Source organism: Manis javanica, chromosome 4 (assembly GCF_040802235.1).
Source record: "Manis javanica isolate MJ-LG chromosome 4, MJ_LKY, whole genome shotgun sequence".
Lineage (NCBI taxonomy): Eukaryota > Metazoa > Chordata > Mammalia > Pholidota > Manidae > Manis > Manis javanica.
Window position 1 is genome coordinate 171,987,726 of NC_133159.1, and position 24,936 is coordinate 172,012,661.

The window sequence follows — 24,936 nt, forward strand, 5'->3', positions numbered from 1 at the left end:
TGGGAACTACACTGCCATCTGAGACACTCCTTGACCCCTCCTGACTCCCCAGGGCTCAACCCTGTTCCATGGTCTGAAGGCCCTCACCTCCTTCTCCAGCTCCCACCCTTTATCTTTCACAGGAGTTTTCCCCCAACACATCCCTTGCCCATCTGCTCCTGTTGGCATCTGCTTCTTGGTGGATCTGATCAACACACTGGGCATTCTCGAAGGATGCCTTTCCTCACCCCCACCCCCACATGATGCCACGGCCTGGGGCATCCCTGGCCGAGCTCCGCTGAGAAAAGTATCATACGCAAGCCAGTTTAGACAGGGAGGGAGTCCTTGGGAGTGACTCAATGCCCCCTTTTCCAGAAAACCAAAGAAGACATGAGTTTAACTCATAAGTGATAGCTCATGAATACCTAATAAAACCAGACACTCACTAACAGTCCAATCCAAGAGATTCTTACAGGTTAACTCTTTATCAGTTTTAAGGCAGCAAGTATAGCTCTCTGGTCCACATGCCTTTTTTCTGCCCAAGGGAGGGAGGGTTAGGAGGAAGGGAAGGAGCTGGCCACTGGGAGTCCAGCCAGAGCATGCTCCCCCATAATCCACCCCATCTCATCTCTCCAGACCCCAAATATTATTGTAATGCACTTTGGTTCGAGAGCAAGCGTGCCCCACACAGTGGAGTCTGCTGGGAGCATCCTCTTGGTCCAAGGACCCTGGCTCAGCCGGCCTTGCCGTGGGCCAGGCTCTCCCAGGGACAGATGACCTCCTTCTCTGTGGCCTGCTCCGCCGACTCTCCTGTCCCGGTGTCCTCTGAGTCCATCAGACAGGTCCCACTCTCGGTAGGCACATCCATTTTGATCTGGAAAAAGCTTCGGGCACAGAAGGAAAGCACGTGTGGGGACGCGAGGGACCCCAGACCCCCTGCTTACCCTGTGGAAGAGTGACACACAGACATATTTGCCAAAAGCTGTACATGCAGCAATTGGCTTGGTTGGGTCCTTTTTATATGCAGTGGAAGGGGACTCATATTTTCCTGCTGAATTAAGGATAATTCAAAAGATGCTTTGTTTTCATTTTCAAGGGGCATGAAGCTTTATGGTTTTGATGAATTCAGGATGCCCCTGAGAACATACCAGCACTCAATCCTCAACCCCTTTAAACTGCCTTCTGATGAAGTGGTGGCCCTGAGGAAAGAGCCTTTTTAAAGTCCGAAGCCCATGTGTAGGGCATGGCAGGGGCTGCAAAGCTAGAACATTCTCTGAGCAAGGTTAATTGGGAAGAATCAGTAGACATGATTCCAGCTCACCATGTATCCTGACCCCTTCCTTCCTGCTTCCCCAACTGACACAGGCCATGTGCTCTTTGCTGTCTCCCAAGCACACTGCACAGCAGAGGCTGGGGGTATTCAGGTATCCATAGCAACCAAAGCCATCAGCATGGCACCTTCTTTCTCCGCAACCAGGCCAGGCCTAACACAGGAGTATGTTGACTGATGCAAGGGGTGCCTCTGTCTCTCCCAAAAAGGTGGGGCTGATTCTCTGATTTGCATTGACTACAGCTGTTCTTTCTGCCTCTGGTCCAAGAGTTACTCCTCAGAGCCTCTGTCCTGCACCCGGTCAGCTGCCTCAGGGCATTTAGGGTCCTCAAGTCAGGCTTGCAGCACCTTCTAAAATGGAGTTGAGGGGCCACCTCTCAACATAGACTGAGCACTACCATTTTCACAGACAACTGCAGGAGCAGGGGGTCCTTGAATGTCCCTCCGAGGGCCTGTGCAGGCAGTACAGGTGGGGGGCAATGCCAGGACAGCAAGGACAGGGGGCAGGGTGGGGCAGGGGTCATGGCTGCAGCCCCAGGCCCCCGCCCAGCCTCCCCCCACCTGTGGTTCCCGTGCTGCCACTGGCCTCTCCTGCCCTGTGCAAGTTCCACGGTTCATCAGACTAATGCTCCTGGGATGGGGCAAAGAGAAAGAAGGTGGACGGGAAAGACACCTTTCCTTCTCCTTCCTCAGGAAGACAGGGGAGAATAACACTGAGTTTCTGGAAACTATCCAGTGACCAAAGGGTTTAACAGCCTATTTGTGGTGCCTCCTTGCCCAGAATCCTCCTCAAGACCCAGCATCTCAGCCCCGAACTCTAAACCACATTCACACCACCAGGGGTTCAGTACACATGACAGACATACATGCACACAGAGACATATGTGCACACACGTGCATGCCCACATACATGCACACACCCAGACATGTGCACACACCCACAGGCATATGTGCACACACATACTGCACATCCCCAGACACACGTGTACACAAGTGCATGCTCATGCCCACATGGGTGTAGACGCACACACGGCACAGTCCCCTCTGGTTCTCACTTTGTAACTCTTCTGGATTTCAGCCGTGGCAGCTGCTGGCCCGCATCCCCCAGGGGCTGCACCTTCCCGTGGGACACAGTGGGGCACTTAGGAGAGAGCCTGGCAAAGACCGGTGGCGAGGCTAGGCAGCCTCTTCTCAGAAACCTGCTGAAGGACAGAGCCACGCGGGCCTTGGGAGGGGCCCTAGGCCGGGGCAGGGGGTGGTCAGCACAGGCACCACTTGTGTCAGCGTCTGCGTCAGAGGGCCCTTGGTGGCCTTCAGATCCGCTGGCCGCCCCCTTCTGCTCCGAGCCCAGGTTGCTCTCCAAAGCCACTCTGATGGGCGAGGGGCAGACGGTGCTGCTCGGCCGCCTGATGAAGCGGCTGGGCGAGGGGAAGGGCCTCCTGGGGGAGCGGCAGGAGGGTGAGAAGGGGCTGGAAGGAGAGGGGGGCACGCAGGTCCCAGTGTACACGGCCAGGTGGGGGCTGGGGGCGAGGTGCTGGCCCGGCTGCAGAGAAGGAAAGAGAGCTGAGTGAGCCGCCTGGCTGGCTGGCAGACGGGGCAGCAGGCTGCCCTCCACTGACTCGGCACCTCCAGCCCCAGAGAACAGGCCTGGGACTGCTGCCTGCTGTGGCAGCAACACAGTCACACAGGCTTCCTGTCAAGGCGTCTGCCTGCCTCCAGCCCTGGCCACAGTCGCCAGAGCTGGGCAGCCGCATCCCGGGACACAGACTGACCTCCTTCCAGGCCTGGGATGCCGGGCATGGTCAGGCTGAATTTTCAACCATCCCTCAACCTGGCCCTGCTCAGTACCCGCCACACGCCATCTCATCCCTTGTCTACCCGCAATTCCCAGCAGGAGGCGTTAAAACACTCTGAGCAGAGCCGTGGAGGCAGCACGTGCCTGGGCCTCCTGCGGCGGAGCCTGCGTGGGAATAAAGGCTGGTGGGAACCTGGTGGAGCCCTGGAGAAAGAAACAGGAAATGCAGGGCTCGGAGGCTCTTCACTGGAGAAGGGGGAGTATTTTACCCTCCCTGGGCCACCGTGGCCCCAGAGTAGGGCACTGGGGCAGGATCACTGGGGCAGGCATGTTTCCAGCTGGAAGGGCCCAGGAGAGCTTTGCCTGAGGGACAAAAGAAAATGACAATTTTCTCTGCTTTTACCTCTTCCCTTCCCTTTGTTCATGGGCCCCTCAGCCTGGCTTGTCCCCTCCTGAAGACTGCTACGACCTCGCGCCACATCAAAGCCCAGTGTGAAGGATATGTGGGTCCCGGCAGGGAGGGGGTCCCTCTGGGACAGTTGGACCAACACTACCGCCAAAAGAGAATTAGAAATGACTTCCGCTGAGAACAAACCCTCTTTGAAACTGCCACCCCCACACGGACATCCGCCTGGTCCTGCCCCGGGGCGGGAGGAGGCCGGCTCCAGGCGCTGAGCTGGGAGCTGCATGCTTCTGGGAGTGTGGCTTGGTTCCAGGTCACCTGAGCATGCCAGCCCCATCCTGAAGAGGGAAAGCCAGGCGCATCTGAGAACAGGTTTTGGAGAAAGCCAGGGGGCCACAGAGGGCCTTCCCATGGGGCCAGGGCATTCTCTCCCCACAGCTCATGGGAGTTCAAGCAAGATTCTGTTCTGAACAGCAGCTCGGAGCCCCTGACTTCTGTCCCACTGCTCAGACACCCACAGTGACAAACCAGAGCCCAGATCCAGGCCTGGGCCTTTGGGTTATTATACTAATCATAATTATTATTATTGTTATTAAGCAGTGAGAACCTGGTAAATGCAAGGTTCTGGGCTGAGCATGCTGTGTGGATTTCTGCATTTACTTCCCAGAGCTACTCAGTGGGCAGCTGACTATTATTATGCCCATTTTACGGATGAGGAAACGAATGTTTGAGAAGCCAAGTCCCAGGGACACGCCACTGGAAGTGGTGGGGTGGGCCTGGAAACCAGGTGAGCTAAGTCCACAGGTTGCACTTATAACAGCTGGCTGCATGCTTCAGTGTGGCCAATGTGCATTATAAATGCAGATCCACCCCACCCCCCAGACCCACTGGAAGAGAATCTCAGGGGGATGCAACTCAGGGAATGGATCTCCCAACAGACACCTGAGGCCACTGTTTTGTTCTTCGGCCCGGTAAGTCTGAGGAGCTCTGCACCATGTCGCTAACACCTCCCTCTGTGGGGACATGTGCTCCCCCTAGGACACAGTTTGCAGAGAAGGATAACAATAGGGAAGGCTGGGCCCTGACTAAGGGTTTGGGAGACAACTGTTAGGTGAAAGAGAAGGTTCTCAAACTGATCAGGCATCTACCATGTGCTCGGTACTCTGTATCTATAACTTACCCACTTTACAGAACAGAAAATTGAGGTTTGGAGGGGTTCATTACCCCCCCACAACACTCACAACCAGTGACTGTGTGGTATGAGGAATTCTAAGGTGACCCCCAAAGTACCTGACCCTGTCTTTCAGCGTAGGTGTGAACTGTAAATGTTGTATGATGTCAGTCACTCCCATGGTCAGACTATGTGACTTTAAAATAAGATTACCCAGCGGAGCCTGGCCTCATCACAGGACCCTTCAAATCTGAATCCAGAGGCCAGAGACGGAAGTCAGAGAGGTTTGAAGCATGATAGGAATTCAGCAAGGGAGAAATTCTCCATTGTCGGCTTTGAAGATGGATGGGGAGCATGTGCAAGGAATCTGCGCAGCTCCTAGGAACGGAGCGCAGCCCTCAGCTAATAATGGAGCCCTCAGTCCTACAAGGAGAAACTGAAAATCACTGCAACTTGACTGAGCTTAGAAGCAGATTCTTCCCAAGATCCTCCAGCTAAGAACATGACTGTCTAGTAACACCTCCAGGGTGAAACCCTGAGCAGAGGGCCCAGCCAAGTCTCACCTGGCCAACCCTGAGCCAGTAAATGGCTGTTGTTCGTGCTGAGTACAAAGCAATAGGTAACTAAAACAGTAACTAAATAAAACTCTGATCCCAGGTCTGTGGAACCCAAAAGGCTCTGCTTTTTCTACTGATCCATGAAGCCCTTCCATGGCCTGTGGGTTTGCACAGGACTTGGGTCCTGGAGAATGGGCCAAAACACCAGAATGAGGTAATAAGCTTTGTTAAGAGACAGAGAGGCATCAATGTTCTCCTCAGCAAATGGACTGAGGACATCCCCAGCCCAGGCTCATCAACTTGAATCCCACCTACTCAGAATTTGCGATCAGTTCCTGTTAGAATCCCCACCTTACAGATAAGAAAGCAGAGACTCATAGAGATGATGCAACTTAACCAAGATCATACAAGTCATGACAGGGTGAGCCGCCCCATCTACCCCCAACCCGATTCTGCGCCCTCCTCCCCACCCCACTCCTCCCCCTGTACCTTCTCTTTTCCAAGATGAGTGACAGGACAGATAAGGAAGGCAGCTCTGTCTTGTCTCACTTACCCGGCCGGGGAAGGTCCTTTCCTCTTCTGGGCAAAGAGCTAATGGCCCAATTGACCCTGGACACTCTAACAGGGTGCCTTTTCCATGACCTTGACCTCTCCCACAGAGGCCTCAGGCTTGCGCCTGGAGGCCCAGCCACACTAACCATTGGTATGAGCAGCAAAGCAGTGGCATGCAGGGCACACGGCAAAGAAACGGTACACAATGGAGACACGGCGGAGGACAGCTTGGTTTGGTTTGGTTTTGTGCTGCTGTTTATTAGGCAGGGGAGCGAAGAGCAGGGCACAAAGGAGCATGAGATGGGGCAGGTACACCGACATGCAGGCACAGCCACGGGCCTCTTATGGAAGGCCAAGCAGGTGGGCAAAGAGATGCAACTCACTTTCTGCCCAGAAACTGGCTGAGAATCAGGAGGCCTGCAGCCACCTGAACGCCCACCTCCTGGGAGTGGGCAGGTGGGTGGAGGGCCGCATTCAGAGTCAGCATGCAGTGTATGCAGCACCCTTCCAGTCCCTTCTCACCCTCCCTTTCCCACTGTCCCCCAAAACAAGTGAGAAATCCACATGGACAGACACGTCTCTTCTCCTACCAGTCTTCTCACTGGCACAGCCCAGCACGTGACCTTCCCATTTTGAAATGACCCTTACTTTAGACCATGAAACTCAGGACCAGAGGACTGATCAGTCATGACACTACTGCTGGTCAGTCCTGTCATAGGAGCTGCAGACGGAGGACATGACATCCATGTCCCACTCTGTTCCTCTCCAACACATCCTAAGGGTCCCTGGAGAGCTGGGAGGGGTACACTGCAAGACTCTAAGAGAGCAGAGAAGTAATACGGTTTGGGTTGACGATGCTTTAAATGCATCTCAGGAAATGCCCTAATAATAAAAAATGATGATGAATTGGACGGCACTGACAGATGCAAGAAAGCACATGCTCACTCTAAGACCTGCTGGGGATGAAGATAATGACGGTGCTGATGGTCACGGTGATGATGACGGTGGTGGCGGTGATGATGATGACAGCAGCTAGTATTCATTGACTTATTATATGCCAGGCATTGTCCTAAATGCTCTACTTGTATTGCTTGCCCCTAGCCCTTCTATTTCCACTTAACTCTCACAACAAAAGCAGCCTCTTCTCTAAAAGCTAAGCTTGAAAGTGAAATTTGACAAAGCAAATCCCGGCACCTTATAGCATAACTTATATTCTACTATAAGTCATGTACCACCATGGATAGAGAAACTCAAGCTGGTTAAAATATGACATTAAAGAATTATGATGCCTAAACTAAGTACATAATAGAGAATATCATGATTCAAATGTACTGATAATATAATCCCAAGAAATACCATTTTTAATGCTATTTGAGATTCAAACTGACCCTGCAGGGATCCTGTTATGCTCAATCCCTAGAAACAAAGCTAGCCAGAGCAGCCGCCACCTGCTAGAGTCTAGTAGCAGACAACTTACAAGACCTCAAAACAGGGTAGGGACTCATGGTTCCTTTACTGCCAACCGTGAAAATTTCCTGGCGGATCCCCCTTAATCCCCAATGCCAAACAATTCTGTCCCATCTCCGTGCCCTTCTAGTGTGCTGCGCCCACTCACTCTGGATCACATTCTGTCTCATCTTACAGCCATTTGCAACCATGTGCCCCTCTTAGCCCCCAGAGGGCAGAGAACATCTTGTCCACTTCTGTGTGTGCTATAGCACCCACCACCGGTTCTTCTACAAACCAATGTTTGAAATATATTTGTAGCATGTAACTGCCACTAGCCAGGAGTGAAGCCATTTATCATCTTCCTTCCTTCAAAGGGGCAATGTTGAAACACTTATTTACTCATTCATCCAATAAAGAATGGTAACCTACTTGGTTTACATGCCTGTGTCTCTCATTAGATTGTGGGATCCTTGTGTGTCCGACATTGGGAAGGGTTCCATCACTACAGGGGGACGTGCCTACTATGTGTCTGACACAGAGCAGCTGGAAGTCTGTGGAGGACAAGAGACATGTCAAGCAGACATGGCTCACATATGGTGAGTGGGATGGCGTCAGATTTGAACACGACATAGTATGTAACCTGAGGAATTCATAATGTATTTGACACCTGGCACCATCCTCACTGCCATTTGTGTGATTTCAGCTCATATGGGGTAACTAGAAGAGGCAGCAAATATCTTTGGTTTCATGCTTCTCAAACTTTTCTGCAAAAGTAGGACAAACAGCAGGAGAGCCGAGTAGCCATGCTCTCGCAGGAGACTGAGGGCAAAGCCTGAACCTGCCACAGCCAGGCATGAAATGTCTTTGAAGTCTCAAATTTTATCTTAAAAAATTCATGTACATTTTGCATTCTAATTCATAATATATTCATGATTATTTTAATGTGAAATTTTAAAAATTACCTAACTTTCCTCCCGTTCCAAATCTTCAAGTAAAATTGATGCCCTGGGCTGGGTACCCTCCTGTAACTCACAAAATCTGTTTGAAGAAGCATGGACCCTCATTTCACAAGTCAGGAAAGCAGAAAGGTTGAGTGACTTGCTCAAGATCACAAGGCTAGTGGTATAACTAGGACTAGAACAGAGCCCAAGAGGCCTTCTCCGAATCCAGGGCTCTTTGCATTCATCCATTCAAGTGACACATGCTTATACAGAACCCACCATGTCTCAGGCATTAGGCTCCAAGAAGTGAGGAAGACAGATAGGGTCTCTCCCCTGGTATCACTCAGGTTACAATCATCATTACCTGAGATTTCTTCTTGGAGTGCCCTCCCTGCGTTGGACAACTTCAACACTCTTCAAGAGAGAGAGATGCCCAAAGCATACCTCCAGCTGCCCTTTTAGACTATAAACTAGCCTATGACTAGGGGAAACGGAGAGAGGAATGGCATCATTTTGCTAACCTGAAACCAAGAGCCACAGACTCTTTACAATGGCCTAAAAAGTGCTCATGACCTGGCCCTGCCCACCTGTCTGGCCTCATCACATGGCCTTGCCGTTCACTCTGAGCCATTTCCCACCAATTCTGCCCAGGCAGGCCCCTTTACCCGGAAAGTTCTCCATGCCTAACCCACACTCTTTGCATGGCCAGCTCCTTCTCATCCTCTGCTTATCTGTCACCACCTCAGGGAGGCCTCACACCCCCCATCTTCCCTATCACAGCACCATATCCATTTCCTTTATAACATGTTCTACACGCTGTATCATGTATTTGTTTGTGTTACAGATTGCAATCACAGCCCCAATTCTTCACCCCTCACTGTCTCCATGTCTTCTGCCATAAAACTTTGAAATTTTTCTCACTAAAGAGAGTCTATTTCCCCACCTCTGACTCTAGGCTGGCTTTGTCACTTGCTTTGGCCAACAAAGTGAAATAGGAGAGACTACATGCCAATTCCAAGCCTACATCTCAAGAACCTTTTGCATTTCCACCCACTCCCTTGCAATTCTGCCATCACCGTAGATGGGATCATGCCTAGGCCAGGCTGTTGGAGGATGAGCGACATGGGAAGCACAGACGACTCATCCCGGCCTGGACCACCAGAGATCAGCCCCAAGTCATGGGCATGAGTCCCACTAAGATCAGCAGACCTACAGATGACCCTACATGCGTGAGCAATAAATGCTTCTGGTCATATGCCACTCTAGTTTGTGGTTGTTTGATACAACAACAGCTACCTGATATAGTGGGCCTGGTTATTTTTTGCCAGTCCTCTGTTATAAGCTCCATGAGACATGCCCCATGCCTCTTTTATTCCCCAATGCCTGGCACACAGTAGGTGCTCAGGAAATGTATTGAATGAGTGAGGCTTCTTGGAGTGCCAGGTCAGTCCTTGTGCCCCAACTTAGCCTATCTCCTTTGCATTCTTACACAGGTGTAAGAGGTAAGGCTCACTTCAAGAATTACCTTGTGGGCCTCCCAAGGTCAGAGTGGGAGCTGTCCACCCCCTCCACCTCCGGCCACAGGGCTGCCCTAGTCTACAGCTACAGAGGAAGAAAGCACCAACATCTAGAAAATATCCCAGAGTCTTTGACCTTGACTCATCTTGTCACTGAAACAGATATCTACCATCCCTCCTCCCAAAACAGTGCTCCTCTGAAGGCCATTTCACCTTGACTGCTCTGGAGGCTGCAGGCCTGAGCCCTTCATTCCCACCAGCCCCTCACTTCCTTTGCATGTGCAGGGGATGGGGAGAGAGAGAGAACGAGACAGCCCAAACCTCAACAACTGCGGCTAAGAACAAGCTCAACAGAAGTGTCTTAGCTGGGCCTCTTCAGGCAGGTGTCACAGGGAAACGCCTCGGCAGGAAAGCCTGCAGCCAGTCCCATGGAGGGACCTCAGACTACTTCAGAAGCAGAGTCTGAATGGAGACAGGGGATGAGGAGCTTTGTTAAGCTGTGTGAAACAAATGTGCCTAAAAAACTATGCCTTGAGGATGGCGAGAGCCCTTCTCTTAAATTTCCAAAGTAACTGGTGGTACACAAAGCACGCCGTTTCCTCTGTGGTTCTCACAACAAGAAGCCCTCAGGTAAGAGAGCCAGTGCACAGCAATGGAGCCAGGTGGCCTCCCCCACCACGGCCCCCTTGTCCCTCGGGGAGCAGGAGTTAGGGGACTAGCTCTAGTTGCCGAGGTCAAAGGAGGTCAGAGCAATGTGGGCTGGTCCCCACTGCCCCGCTAATGGGGGATGCACTCCTATAGACTCTGACCCTGCCTTTCTTTGCATGTCTCCCCCAAGGGCACGTCCCCACCCCGAGAACTGTAGGTTTATTTAGGAAGCAGCTCCCTTTTGAGTTGGCTCCTACGGTCCAGCTTGCTCATGACCTGGGTGATGTCCACGGTGCTGGCTGCTTCTCGAGCCTTGGCCTCTTCCTCCAGCTGCCTCAGCACGACGGGGCTCGGGCTGGCGCGCAGGTGACGCCGCATGAACAGGAGGCTGGAGCTGGAACGAAGGACGGGATGGGCGGTTGGTGGAAAGCCACAGTGCCTCCCAGCAGTGACGCTGTCACACCTGGGGCAGGCCAGAATCTGACGTGTTCCCTCATTCTCCCTGCGAACCTGCAGTGGGGCGCTCAGAGGCATGTCCAACCTTAGCTCTTTTCTCCCTTGATCGCTTTGGGGACGGGACCAGAGTGAGTACCGACTATCATCAGACTGCAGGCTCTGCGCAAGGCAGGCTGCTTGGATGATGACAATTACAGACCTTCCAAAGTGTTAGAAATCAAGGTGTCACCTTCACTTCCTGTAGGCTTTTCCTGAAATATGGGGTCAAGGAGCATTTGGATACTGAAAGCTCAAGGGTTCTTGCCTTAGGGGAGAGTAGGAGCATTTTTTTCCCCCAAAGCCAAGGTTCTGGGAAAGAGGGAAGGGCCGGGCTGTCCAAGAGGGCTAGGCTCCTAGGGCAGAGAAACGGGGCAAGGCCTGAGGAGGGCTGGTGAGCCGGTGGCACTGCGCAGACACCAGAGAAGCCAGAAACTTCGGCAGAAGATAACTGTGGGCTCCTGGGACCACTCTCTCTACCACGGCCTTGGGGGACAGAATGCAGCTCCCGGTGGCCGAGTGACGCTGGTGATGGTGAGCAGCCGAGCCACCCACGGGCTTGGAAAACAGCATTTCAACCACAGCAGTCAATGTAAAACCTAGGACCTCCCCAAGTTTCTGGACAACATAAGCCCCTAGAACTCTGGTATCTACCCTCCGGAGGAAGAGGGTTCCCCTACCAGGAAGTCACGCCTAAAACTGCGTCTCCCTCCAGCCCTGCCAAGGCGGAGGCTTGGAGCTGGATTTCACTTGTTCTGGAAAAATTAAGTTTTATGTATGGTCTCACACCTGCCAGTCACGGGCAGTCCCCACATATTTACAGACCGAGCTTCACACATTACAAACGCATTCACACGTGAACTGTCTACCCGCGGCAGCGGCGGCAAATGACCAGACGGCAATAGCCCACATGGGAGCCAAGCACTGCCCCTGGGGACCAGTGCCACCCCACCCTCAAAGCCCCTGGGCACCCCAGCAAAAACCCCAGCTCATCTCTCAGGTCTGTCCAACGTATAAACTATATCTGGAGAGGGAAGTGCGAGACTGCCCTTCCTCCCCCACCGCTTTCTAGCAGAACTTCAGGAGCTACTGCAGCCCTTTCTGTGGCTGAAAGGAGCTTTCAAGTCCCCAGGGACACTGAACTCCCTTCCTTACCCAGGAGGCCAGGAAGAGCTCCACAGAGACCTCCTTTCTCTCCATTTCAGAGCAGGGTCATTATGCTCGAGAATGAAACCAGGTTGGGGATTTTTTAAGCTCCTTTGATAAAGGCTCTGGTCCAACCACACCTCTTTTGAATTCACTGAGACGCTGGAGAAGAGCCCAGTGTGGGCTGAGCCTGCAGAGCAGTGAATGTTCGCTGACCGTGGGGGTCAGGACGCACGCTGGCGCCGGGAAAGCCTCCACCGAAGGCCCACATCTTTGTGCAGGTTGTCGTTTGGCTACACTTTTGAGTCCTCAATCTCTATAGTTTTCTTTTCCCTCCTAAAAACAGTTCAAACTGTCCCTCAGAACACTTCATCCTTTGCCCAAGGGCTCTGCCAGCTGAGGTGACCACATCCCCAGTGGGGAGGTGGGAAGGACTTGCTGAAAGGCAGTCGCCTGGACTCAGGAGGGACACTCAAAATGCCCCTGTTCCTGCCCCCTCACACTCTGCCATTCCTCTTGGGGTGCAATCTCCCGAACTCTCTAAGGTCTTAGGATGTTACGTGGCTACAAAGATGTAGCTAAATTAATTCCCTCACAGCAGTTTGGATGTGGGGAAGGACGGCAATTAAAAAACCAGTGTCACACTTCCATTTGAGATTGGGTAATTATCAGTCTGATAATCAAAACTCTCTCAAACCAGCATAAGGGAACAAAGCTGACTGGCAGTAATTACTAAGGAAATCGTGCTAGGGTGATCTCAGGGCATTCTGAAGCCAATGAGGCAATTATACCCTAAGAAATGCTTCCCAGTCCCCAATATTTTCATCAAGCAAATATCTCAAGCACCATCATTTGGCTGAAAGCGACCCTCACTTCCCTGTAAACAAAACAGCGGGCAACCAGCCCTTACAGACCATTCCACTTGCCTCCTCTTGGTGGTTTCCTGAGGTTCAATAGCTTTGGCAAGCATTTCCTTATAGATTGGAGATTTTAAGTAGCGTGCGTAAGAATCCTAGGGGGATCAAAGGAAAAACAGTCATTATGAGCGGGGAAGCATCGAAGCAAACTCTCACGCCTGTTGTTTCCAAGCCATCCCCGGGCAGGGCAGCGAGATGGCAAAGTAAAGAGACTCTGTATTCTGGTGTAAAAGGCATTCAGATGTGTGTCTAAAGCAGTGGTTCTCAGGTGTGGTCCCCAGGCCAGCAGCATCAATTCCACCTGGCAACTTGCTAGAAATGCATATTCTCAGGCATATTCACTCCTGTGGAATCAGAAACTCTGGGGATGCGGCGATTTGAGTCTTAGGTCTCCAGGCGGTTCTCAGGTTGAGAATCAGAGCCGCAGTGTACAGCCCCCACACTGAGGCCCTCCTTGGGCATGTGACAGGGGACACGTGCACCCAACACCTTCTTCCAGGGAAGAGAAGCAGCTGGGAGCAGGGGGCCCACCTCAAAGCCCGCCAACATCCCTGTCTGGCCTGCACTTGGGTACAAAGGCAAGAGAATATCCAAAAGGGTCCAAGACTCAGATTTCTCTTGTGTGGATATTCCCTGGGACCCTGGGCAGGTGCAGAGAGGTTGCCTCAGGACTGCTTGATCCTTGCAAACCACCTCCGGTCCTGACAAATACGGGAGGAAGCCCACAGCAACAACCCAGGGACTGGGCTTTTTTTTATTTACTTATTGAGACGGTACCATTCTAAAGATTAAGGGCTAGCAGTGAAAGTTCTGAGAACTAGGATAGAGTCTGGGAGTAGGGGCCATGGAGGCACTGGGCCGCGCTGCGTTCCCAGTCACAGGACACAGCCGGTAGAGAAGTGCGGTCCAAGAAGCCTGTGTAAGTCACCCATGACTCTGTCTGCTCCGCCTCTAGCCAGCTTCCCTGGGTGTAATAGGTCGTATGAAAAACACACTTTTAAGAATCAAAACATATTTTAAAATACATTAAGGAAAACCATTATTAAAGCACCCCGCTGCGCATCACTTTGTGAGGTAAACACAGAGAAGCCCCACTGATGAAAAAGAAATGGGGAAAAATTTCACCATGCTAATGTGGCATGGTGAAAATTCTAAATTATTACATATTTTAAAAGCCAAGTAAAAATATTTCTTCATAATCCAATACACATAAGAGATCAATACAAATAAGGGAACCTAGTAAAAACCTGCCATTCACACCATCCTACATCCTATAATGAAGTTTCCAGATCACACCACCCTACACCATGTGATGAAGTTTCTGGAGTTACTCCGCCATAAAAGGAATAGTTGCCCTGACAGGAAGTTACAGCTGCTGAAAAAGTCTTCCTGGCTATGGCTCCACATGGGGACCAAATAAGACAACGTCTCTTAGATGAACTATGAGCCCCAAGTTCTCATTTCTTAGGAAAATGACTGATCTTTCTCTCTTCATTTTTTTAAACAATTTCCTGAAGCTTCCCATCATGTTCACTTTTTATTAATAATCCAGAACGTGATCTGAATTCTCACAGGGTTTTACCATAATCACACCTCATATGTCTCTTTCAGACACTTAACCTCCCACATGTTATGCTGTTCAGGGCCCTGGCCACCAGAAACGCCACCATTCAATGGTAAAGACGAAGAGCCCGGCCTTGGGACTCAGGCAGACCCAGTTTGAATCTCTACCCCCTGACGTAGACCCCGGGTAAACCACTGAACTCTGAAGAGCAAGTGGCCTATGACACAAAGGTCCGTGCTTTGCACAGTGAGACCTCAGAAGCCCTCAGTATATAACCACAGCTGGAGCAATATTAGCATCGCCAGTGTCATTACTGTTGTCCCGCTACTGCCGTGAGGGCCTTAGGAATGCCCACGGCACCCACAGGTGGTCCTCCCCAGCCAGTGAGCCTAGGGCCCACAGAGGTTCCAGCCCAGCGGACAGGTGGTAGGGACAGCTAACAATTCTGCACCCCAACACCAGCAATGCAGCAGCCACACATCACCTCCATCTTCCCCATACCTAAAGAACATTCCAGGTACCTGGGAAGGGAAAGGCTCCCTGGGCCCGGGAATCCTCAGTGCACCCCCCACCTACCTTCTTCATGAGCATGTAGATGTGGGTTTGTGCGGCATCCAGCACGTAGCGGTGGGGACGCCTCAGACCCCTAACGGTGACGTCCATGGTTTTGCCATCTATGTTTATCCATCGCCTCGCCCCTGGGGCCAGGAATAGCCTAGAGCCGGGAGGAAAACATTAGCAGAAGCAGCTAAAGTAATTCCGTTGATGAAAAGCTCACAGCTGCTTGGGAGGGAGGTGACCCGAGATGACAGCGACTCCTTTTTAAGGAGACACTAGAGTCTGAACAGGTTGTCAAGCAACATTTCCTAGAAGCAAGAGAACAGCCACGCCAGGATTGGGGGTGTGAATCTTTAACTTTGTTGTTCCCAACCTCTAGGAGAGAGACCCAAGGAGTTGGTAGGGTAACCCAGCCACCTGGGTGAAGAATCCAGCTTCCCACTTAATGCCTCCAGCCTCCGTTTACCAGGATCTGGGGCCCACCGGGAAGTCGGCTAAGACACCTTCCAAATAGGTGTTGCAGGCCTCTGCTCTCCCTTGGCCCAGCCTGGATGTATTTGGAAATGAATCTCAAATGCTGCATAAGGAATGACCGGGGGCATCCTTGCCGGTGGCCCCAGTGAGTACCCAGACTCGGCCACACTTCCTGCGTCTTGCAGCCCTGGGGAGTTCGGGGGCCGGGGCTCTCCAACGTGCCCCACTCTGAGTCACTGCCAGGTTAAAAATACTCACATGGGTATTTGGCCACACTCCTGAGATGCACATTAAAATTTTGGAATTCAGATGGAGATTACACAGCTGGGGAACTGGGGAAGGAAGGAAGTTGGTATAAAGGCGGCAAGTTTCCTTACAGATTTTTGGACTTAGGAGTTCTGTGCACGTCATTGTGCATGAGGTGGTCGGGCACCACTGTTCTGAGAAAGGATGTCCTGGGACCTTCCTGGACGGACAACCCCCCTCACCCCCACTTTTATTGGTGAGCAGAGTCTCTCCCTGTGCGGGGGGGCAGGGGAGATTCTGAGGAAGTACAGGAGCCCCTAAGTGGGAGGAGGGGGACCTCAGTTTCTCCCCTTAGACGTTAGTGCCTCTGAAAATAGGGATGGTCCATCAAGTGCATCTGAGGGAAGGACACCGGAGGTCCGAGAGGATAAATGCCCACCCAGCCCGCTGCCCAAAGCTCAGCACCACAGTCCAGCGGCCACGGAGGGCTGGTTGCAGCATGGTGGTTGGGCTCCAAGAACCCAGATAAGCTAAATGCACTGGGCCTCAGAGCCTAAGACAGTGTCCACGATGGCCAGGGCAGAGAGGGACAGGAGGGATGGCTCCATGGCAGGACGGGGAGCCCCGAGCTGGGGGCAGGGGCGGAGATTCAGACAGCTCCGCCCCCTAGTACTGCTAGTGCTCCCAACACACTGCCTGTCTCCCGTCCACCCTGCCATCAGAGGCAGAACTAGTCCTCTTTAACTGGAACCCTGGGATCTTCCGTAACATGAAGGGTAATCTGGAGGCAGGGCAGGCCTGGAGAGGGACAGGCTTATTGCTACACCGAGCAAGGGGTGGGGTGGGGCAAGAGCCATTAGATGCAGAATAAGAGCTGCGCCCACATTTGCACCCCAAGCTGGGTTTGTTGTCCCAGATGCTCCAGGGCCCTCCCTGGCCCTCACTTCTCTAAGATGGCCTGGGAACCAGGTTTTCCCATCGCACCTATTTGCTCTCTTCTCTCTCTCAAACACACACACATGCAGACACATACCTCTCAGGAGACCTAAAGCGTTTTTGTCAAAGACAAAGCACTCTGACTGTAACCCAGGGCAGCTTGCTCTTTTAACTCCTGAGCACATTGCCCTAGGAGCCAGAATCACGGCATCCATCTTGCTTGGTTTCCTTCCAAGGAGCCGCCAGGCCTTCCAAACAGCAGTGAGGTATTTGTAGCAGGGCAGGTGCATGACTGAGGCCGACAGGAGAGATGTGGTAACCCCTGATCTATCTCCGACCTCAAACCTCAAACGCAATGGGATGGCCAGCGGGGGGCCCAGGGGGACACTCCCCAACAGTCTCGCTAATCCTCACTTGTAAATCTCCTCTGCTTTCTCCTTGACCTTGGACTGATCTCCATACTTCAGATCCTCACAGGCTTCCCAGAATCCCAGATTCTCCCCTGCACGGGGAGGAGGGGGTCCATGCAGACGGGAGCCAGGCAGGAAGCAAGACAGGAGAAGAAAAGGGGAAAGAAAAGAAACAGATTAGCTGGATAGATCCATCTTCTCTTCTGCAAAACGAGCTCCGGCACCTCCTTAAGTCGAACAAAACACTCTCTGAGAGAAGGAGCCGCAGGGGAGGGCTGTACCCTAGTGTTGGCTCCAGCACACTCTTTGAAATGAACTCTGGCGCCACCACGCCTGCAGCCACACGTGCCTACTGTGAACACTGCTCATGATACCCCCCCACCCCCCAAGGCTGTCACGTTCTTTTTTGTCCTAGAATCTGGCTGTATCAAATATTACTTGAACAAGTTCACATGTGATTAGGCTTGTGAACATGTGTGCTACCCAACAGGCTTTCTTTGTGAAGGCCCCTGTTTACTTTGCTCACGTTCAATGACTGCCCATGACTTCTGCCTCCTTTGTTTGCAGAGACCCCGTCTTTTATAGCCCCCCAACAGGGCATATTCCAGCCTTTGTGTACACGTGTGTGTACATATATATGCACATGTGCATTGTGTGCATACACCTGTGTGAATGCATGTGTGTACACTATATGTGTGTGCGTGTGTGTGTGTGTGTGTGAATTGCAGCATGCCCCAGTGTGGGGAACTGGACAAGAGCTTGCCCTCCTCTCTTTTCACAGCATTTTTCAAAAAGCTTCCAGGTATCTCAGGAAAAGGCTGTCCAATCCTAAGCTAGTCTGTCCATAACTCTACTGAAGTCTTTCCTCTTCACATGAACTTCAGGGTGTTCTTGGGACTGAGATCACAGGCATAAGTCAACAGGCCAGCGGTGCCCTGCTGTCACCTCGTCCACGGCAAAAGGCAGTCAGTTGCTTGGGGTTAAATTTAAATGAGCGATTACTCACAGTATCCAAATGTCCATCAGCAGATGAACAGATACACCAAATGTGGTGTATACATATAAAGGAATATCATATTAAAAAGGAACAAAATTCTGACTCGTGCTACAATTTGGATGAACCTTGAAAACATGCTTAGTGACAGAAGTCACACACAAATGGACAAAAACTGTATCACTCCACTGATACGAGGTACCTAGGATCATCAGATTCAGAGACAGAATGTAGAATGACGTTTGTCAGGAGCTGGGGAGGCGGGAATGGGGAGTAAGTGCTTAATGGGGCAGGAGTCTGTTTGGGGAAGATGAGATGGATGGCAGTGATGGTTGCATACAGTGTGAATGTACTTAATGCTATGGTACTGCACACTTAAAAATGGCTAAAATGGTAAATTTTATCATATGACTATTTTACCTCCATAAAAAGATTGAAAGAGCATGCAAAAATGTGTACATGAAAGTTGATAGCAGTATATTCATAACAGCCAAAAAGTCTAAACAACCCAAATGCCCACCAGCTGATGAATGGATAAATAAAATGTGAATATCCATACAATGGAATACTATTCCATCACGAAAAGGAATGCAGACTGGTACTTGCTACACTGTGGATGAACCTAGGAAACACTGAGCTATGTGAAAAAGACCAAAGACCACATATTTCATGATTCCATTTACATGAAATGTCCAGAACAGGCAAATCCATGAAGATAAAAATAAACTAATGTTTGCCTTGGACCAGTGGGGAAGGGGGCAGCGAGAAGCAGAAGGCAGAGGAATAGGGAATGACTTCTAATGGGTAAGGGGTTTCTTTTTGAGGTGGTGAGAATGTTCTAGAATTATATAGTGGTAATGGTTTCACAATTTTGTGAGCATACTAAAAACCACTGAATTATACACTTTTAAAGGATTATAGCATGTGAATTACATGGTACATGAATTTACAGTATGTGAAGTGTATCTCGACTTTTTTTTTTATTTTCATGAGCAAATTGATGATTCATCTGCCGAGTTCGTTCCTGGGGCCTCGGGAATCTCAGGAGGAGGTCACCAAAGGTGCTATTTAAATAACGCAGGTTAAGTCTTTTCCAAGGATTCCCATTGTTACCAGGCAATGGGTGGGATAAGCTCAGGGTGGGGTTCACCACGTTGCCACTAGATGGCACCCTATCCACTTATTCCCCAGCGGCTGCTGGCTGGCTGGCTCTAAACCCCTTCCCTTTCCCATCCGTCTATTCTGGGTTTTATTATATCATGGCAATTAGGCTTGACTGGGGAGAAGGGTTTTCAAGAACCCATATTTTAATGTAATTTACTGCACGAGGCAGTCAAATCAGACATGTTAATGGCAGGTCCCGTGGGATTAGTGTCAAGAGCAACCCCACAGACAAGTGAGCCTTGGGTAGCAAGCTGCTAAATAACAAAGCTCAAATGGGATCTCCCCTGGGCTGGGGACTCAGGAAGGAAGTAAACAAATTCCACGGAAGCACATATTTTAATGAAGGTGATGAAGCCAACTGAGTGCTCAGCCTGAAGAAGTTGGTCCTAATTCTGGCCTTTGATTTTCCCAGATGTTTCTCAGTGCAAGTGCCTGTCATGGTGTGGACACCCAGAGATGGGTTATCAAATGTGGCCCCACCCACGGCATTAAAACCCGCACACCCCTGAGCCCCTGCAGGGAGCAGGCCAGGAGCAAGGTGGCGGTCGTGGCCACATTTAGACTCACCTGGGGAGTTTTCAAGACTACAGCGATTCCACACCAAACCAATTATAAGGGAACCTCTGGGAATAGGACGCGGTCAAACATGTTTTCAGATATCCCCCAGCAAACTGAATGCACAGCCAGAGTAGAGAAGCCTGAGCTGGAGGAAACCAGGCTCTGAGACAAAGGGAGAAAGCTTACTTTTCCATCAGCTCCTGGAGGAGCTGCACTGGGAGGCAGGGGACCCAGGAGTTCGTGGGCTGGTGACCCAGGACCAGGGTGAGGAAGTGAGGGCAGCCAGAGGGGAGGGTCCTGTGGAAAACTGAACACTAGAGTAGATTCTGTGCGCAGATACAATTCCCCACCCACCAGACCACGGGACCTCTGACAGAAAGGACGGGTCCAAGGAACACCTGCTGAAGGGTGTGCATGAGAACATCCATGAAAACATCTGGTAAGAATCCTCAAAACCCTGTGTGACGCATTACAAGAGTGTTTCTAGAAGTAAAAAAAAGTACATATATATTAAAAAATCAAAGACCCACCACTGAACTCTTTCTTGAGAAAATACTGGAAGCTCTGGCGACCCTTGGGGTCCCGGATCAGTTCACTGAAGTTGAAGGCCCATCGTTCCACCCGCATCTTGGTTGGGATTTCCACCCTGCAAAGACAAGGATTTGGACATTGCACACAAGACAGGGGCTGCACCAGGCGGTCCTGGGTTGGGGTGAGGGGCCCCACAGACGGGGCTCAGCCCGGCCCTCCCCCAGTCTCCATCCCCGCACAAATGCACAATCCAAGTAATGACCTGCTAGGAGAGTGCAGCCTCGGCCAGGCGCCCTGGGCCTCGTACCAGGAACTGGCTGCCCCGAAAGCGAGGAGGATGCCTACAGTAGCCGCCCTCACGCTCCAGTCCGGTCCCTTAGCCTTCAGGGCATGAGAACACGAGTGCCCCCTCCAAGGCCTGTGGAGACTGGCCGTCTGAGGTCAGGCTGCCACACCAGGCCAGGAAGGCCTTCCAGACCTCCCCTGGTGAGGGGTGCTGTGGCCACTGCCATGCCCCCTGGTGCAGCCTCCCCACCGAAGCGTCTGGTGGGAGTCGGTGGTTCTCCCTGTAGCTGCCTTCAAGCCACACACCCCAGGTAGACCCCCTCTGCCATCTCTGCATCCTCCCAGAGCTCCCGGATGCAAGTTCCCCTGCACTTCTGTGTTTTCAAAGGTCTCCTTGATCCCGGGCAGTACATTCAGGCCAGCTAGCTGAGGTTGAACATTCTAGAAAACCAGGAAAATAACTGATCTTCCTCCTATTCCTTATGGAATTCTCCATAACCCAGCACATCCCCCAGGAAACAGGTTTCCAAGCCCTGGACACACGTCTCACTGATGCAGCAGCTAGAGCCCTTGCGGGGTGCAATTCATGTCCACGGAATCTAAGACCAGCCAAGAAAGCTTATATTTTCCATAACAGGGAGAAAACAGTACAATTCCATAATAACATTAATGCCACCATTTAGGGGAGCGTCACCACCTGGGAGGCACTGTGATTCACACGTACAACATGGGGGCTTCCAGAGAACACTGCTAGCTGAATACCATCATCCCCTTTCATCACTGAGAAGGCCAAAGCTCAGAGAGGTTAAATACTTGCCAGTGCTCACACAGTAAGCAGACCCAGAGTGAAACAGTGATATGCAAACTTCAGTGTGCATCCGAATCAGCTGGAAGACTCATTTAAATGCAAGGCTGCTGGGTGCCAGCCCCTCAGCTTCTGATTCACTGGGGGTGGATGGAGCCCAGGAACTGGCATTTCTAACACGTTCCCTGGTGATGCTGAGGCTGCTGGTCCAGCGACCCCCACCCTGGGAGCCGGTGCTCTAAACCAGTCTTGGGAACCCTGGCTGCTCATGAAAGTCAATGGGAGCTTTTAAAAACCTCTGGTGGCAGTAAGGGGGTAACCCAGGCTGACCACATGAGAGGCCTGAGGGGTAACGGCTGGATATGCATTTTTGTTGTTTTCTTAGGCTTCCCAGGTAATTTCAATACAAAAATCTAAACAGCTAAGAACAAGGCTTCCTGGTTTCAGTGGGGCCCACATTTGGCATCCACCCAGTAGTCCCCTGACCAGGGGCTCCCTTTTCTTTTCACCAGCAAAGCTCCACCTCAAAGCTTCAATAGTGTACTCTCCATTTCCTTTAAAATTCAGCAGCTATTCACCTTTCCCTCCCAAGCCCTCCAAGGACAATGCTTTGCCTGGCCCTGGCTTCTCTGGACAGCTGAATTCTGCACATCTTTGTCCACAAGGAGATTCGGGTCACCTCTCTTACCAGGCACTTCTCATACGCTGGGAGACAAGCATAGGTTCCTGAAAACCATCCTCATAACTAGAGCCTCCCAGAGGGTGGTTCTAGAGTCTCTGGCTTGGCGGTTGGCACTAGTAGGTAGGGGGCCTCAAACTCCAAATGAGTGCCCTCCTCCACCCTTCAGCCGCCCACAGCAGGCTCCACGGAATAGGTGAAAGGGGTCCCAGCTATGCCTCCTATGTGGCTGGATCTGTGCTACCTACACGTTCTCCACGCCTTCTGCGGTGATGGCCTTGGCACTGACCTAAGACCTCAGCTGGGCTCTGTACCCGATGATCTCTTCCCCATCACCCCACCTGCCCTATGCATGCATACCAGCTCCTGCCCTCTCCTCCTCCTCCACCTTTCCCTGACTTGACAGCCGTGCCCCTCGCATCCTCCTTCCTTTGGTGGCTTCTCCTCTCCTGCATTCTGCCTCTGACCCTCTTCCGAACAACAGATTAATACAGACCCACGTGCAACATCCACAAACAGGGCAAAGGGATGAGTGGCATCCTTGCCAAGGCGGGGCTGGGGCCCTGCCTCCAGGAGCTTATTTTTATTCTAACTAGACATCAAAAATGCAGAGCCATAAAGGGGATTGTTTTCTTCTCAAGGACAATATATTGTTAGACAAAGAGTTATCCCTTGGGGCAGCGGTTCCACCCCTAGGCATACACCCAGGAGAAACGAAAACATGCCCACATGAACACCTGCGCAGGAATGCTCACAGGTCACTAATCCTAACAGCTGAAAGGCAGACAAGCCACATGTCCATCAACTGAGGAATGAGTAAACAAAAGGTGGTGTATCCATACAGTAAACATTATTCAGCCACAAACAGGGACTGAGTACTAATTCATGCTACACTATGGATGAACCTTGAAAGCACTGTGCTCAGTGAAAAAAGCTAGCTACAAAAGGCCACATGTTACATGATCCCATTTATACGAAATGTCCAGGATAGGCGGCAAAGCTACAGGGACAGGAAGGGTTAGGGGTTCCCCAGGGATGGAAGGGTTTGGGGAGGGAGAACAGCGATACAGGGTTTCTCATTCAGGCGATGAAATGTTTTAAAATTGATGTGATGATGTTGCCCAACTCTAGAAATGTAGTAAAAAACTGAATTATACACTTGAAATGGGTGAATTGTATGGCCTGTGAATTAGGACCCGAAAAGCTATTTAAAAATAAAACACCAATATACCAATACATACAATTTGGCATTTAAGTCCCAGAACTGGGTGTCATCTGTTATCCAAGGATTGCTAGGCAGGCATCCTGACATGATGGCATCATTGGACAAAAACTGCTCACTGTATTTGACGATCCTGAGAAGTAAATGGAAAACAGTGTCCTCAAAGTTCAACACCCAAGAGGAAGAATGAGTCCTCAGGCGAATTGACCGGCCTGTCCTCCTTTTCCCGTATTGATTTAGTCACATACTTGTTTCCTTCTTCTGAAAAAAAATGCTCTAATGGCTCTTAGGATTGGCAGGAATTTAACAAGATCTGTCCCTATTCTACTTGTGAAACAAAACTCTGTCTCCCAGTCCTGTCCCTTTGTAATTTCTCTGCACCTATTTCAGGAAAATAAGGCCTCTTCGTATTTTTTATCATGAATTTTCAAAATTCAAAGCTGACTCAAACAGGTGGCTTGGCACCATCAAAAGCACAAGATTGCCACACGGGGCTCCACCCTTTGTCCAGATAATACAGGTTTAGAGATTTAGGCTCATTACTTAAAACCTGTGTTTTCCTTGAGGTGTGAATCCCACACTCAGGAATGTGGATAGGAATTGATTCCTTCTATTTGAGTTAGACCTTCTGAGTCAACACACCTTCTGGTATGTGTGCAGTTTGGAAAACCCTGCCATGGTCCCACTCCATAGACAGGGAATTGTTTCCACAGTAGTTCACAAGGCACCTACCACAACGTCTGCCCACGGCTCTGAGATTTTGATAGAACAGAACCCGCACCTGAGAGAGATACCAGAGCCCTAGGTTTACAGTTCTGTGCAGAACTCAAGCCCCTTGGTTTCATTTCTCCTAAGACCCTCTGATTCTTCAATCAGACCTTTACAAAAGCGGGACAACTGAAGAGGAGAAAAAAGGAACTGTGCACAAGTTGAACACTAATAATGTTGAAACAATGGTAATGAGGCTCAGAGACAAATAAAAATTGGAAAGTGGGTCTAAGACGTATCCAATAGCCTTTGAGTCTCCTTCAATGTCCCTTCTGTTTGGTTTCATAGAACTAGGTTTCTAGAATATCAGAGTGGACACTTTTAACTTTACCGTAGAACAAAGATTATCATTAGAACCCAAAGTGAGCACCCACTGAGTACACAGGCACACTGTCCCCAGGGACCAGGCTCAGGGGCAGCAGACAGAAGTTGCTGAAAAATGTGGGTGAGGTCATGGCACATTTGCTCAGGCAGGGGATGTTTTTGGATACAGGGAAATTTGGGAAGATGTAGAGATATTTGAAGACTTTTACAAAACAGTACCCCCTAATCATATCAGAAGAAAGGGTCTAGAAAAATCCCAGCACCTTCCATCCCACTGTGATCAGTACCACTACTCAAGTCGTAGTCAGAATAAATGATTCCTCACGTTGTGCCTCCCCAGGAATAAACCAAGACCACTTTCATGTGTCAGAGTAATCTCAGAATTAGCAAGGTAGTCCTAAAAATAACGCCACGTTTCAAAAGGATAACTGCTTACATTTGGGGGGTACTAAACCCCTCCATGTCTGCCAAATAATGTCGTATGGAGGACTAGATCGAGGTAGCCTGAATATTCAATAAAT

At 50.8% G+C, this 24,936-nt stretch overlaps 1 protein-coding gene across 4 annotated transcripts in view; it reads right to left on the minus strand.

The window, feature by feature from the left end:
* Positions 1-451: 451 nt before the first annotated feature.
* The window catches only part of RGS9 (regulator of G protein signaling 9), a 58,351-nt gene continuing 33,866 nt past the window's right edge, over positions 452-24,936 (minus strand). For 2 of the 4 annotated variants that reach the window (XM_017652621.3, XM_017652620.3), the window contains exons 12-19: positions 23,343-23,456; positions 20,332-20,447; positions 17,090-17,177; positions 15,038-15,176; positions 12,907-12,992; positions 10,619-10,736; positions 2,365-2,852; positions 452-863 (exon numbers count right to left, since the gene is read on the minus strand). In XM_017652621.3, the coding sequence (XP_017508110.2) occupies positions 713-863; positions 2,365-2,852; positions 10,619-10,736; positions 12,907-12,992; positions 15,038-15,176; positions 17,090-17,177; positions 20,332-20,447; positions 23,343-23,456 (1,300 nt within the window). In that variant the 3' untranslated portion in view covers positions 452-712. Of the gene's footprint in view, positions 864-2,364; positions 2,853-10,618; positions 10,737-12,894; positions 12,993-15,037; positions 15,177-17,089; positions 17,178-20,331; positions 20,448-23,342; positions 23,457-24,936 lie in introns of all 4 variants that reach the window. The other 2 variants (XM_073235821.1, XM_073235820.1) reach the window with 1 other exon arrangement.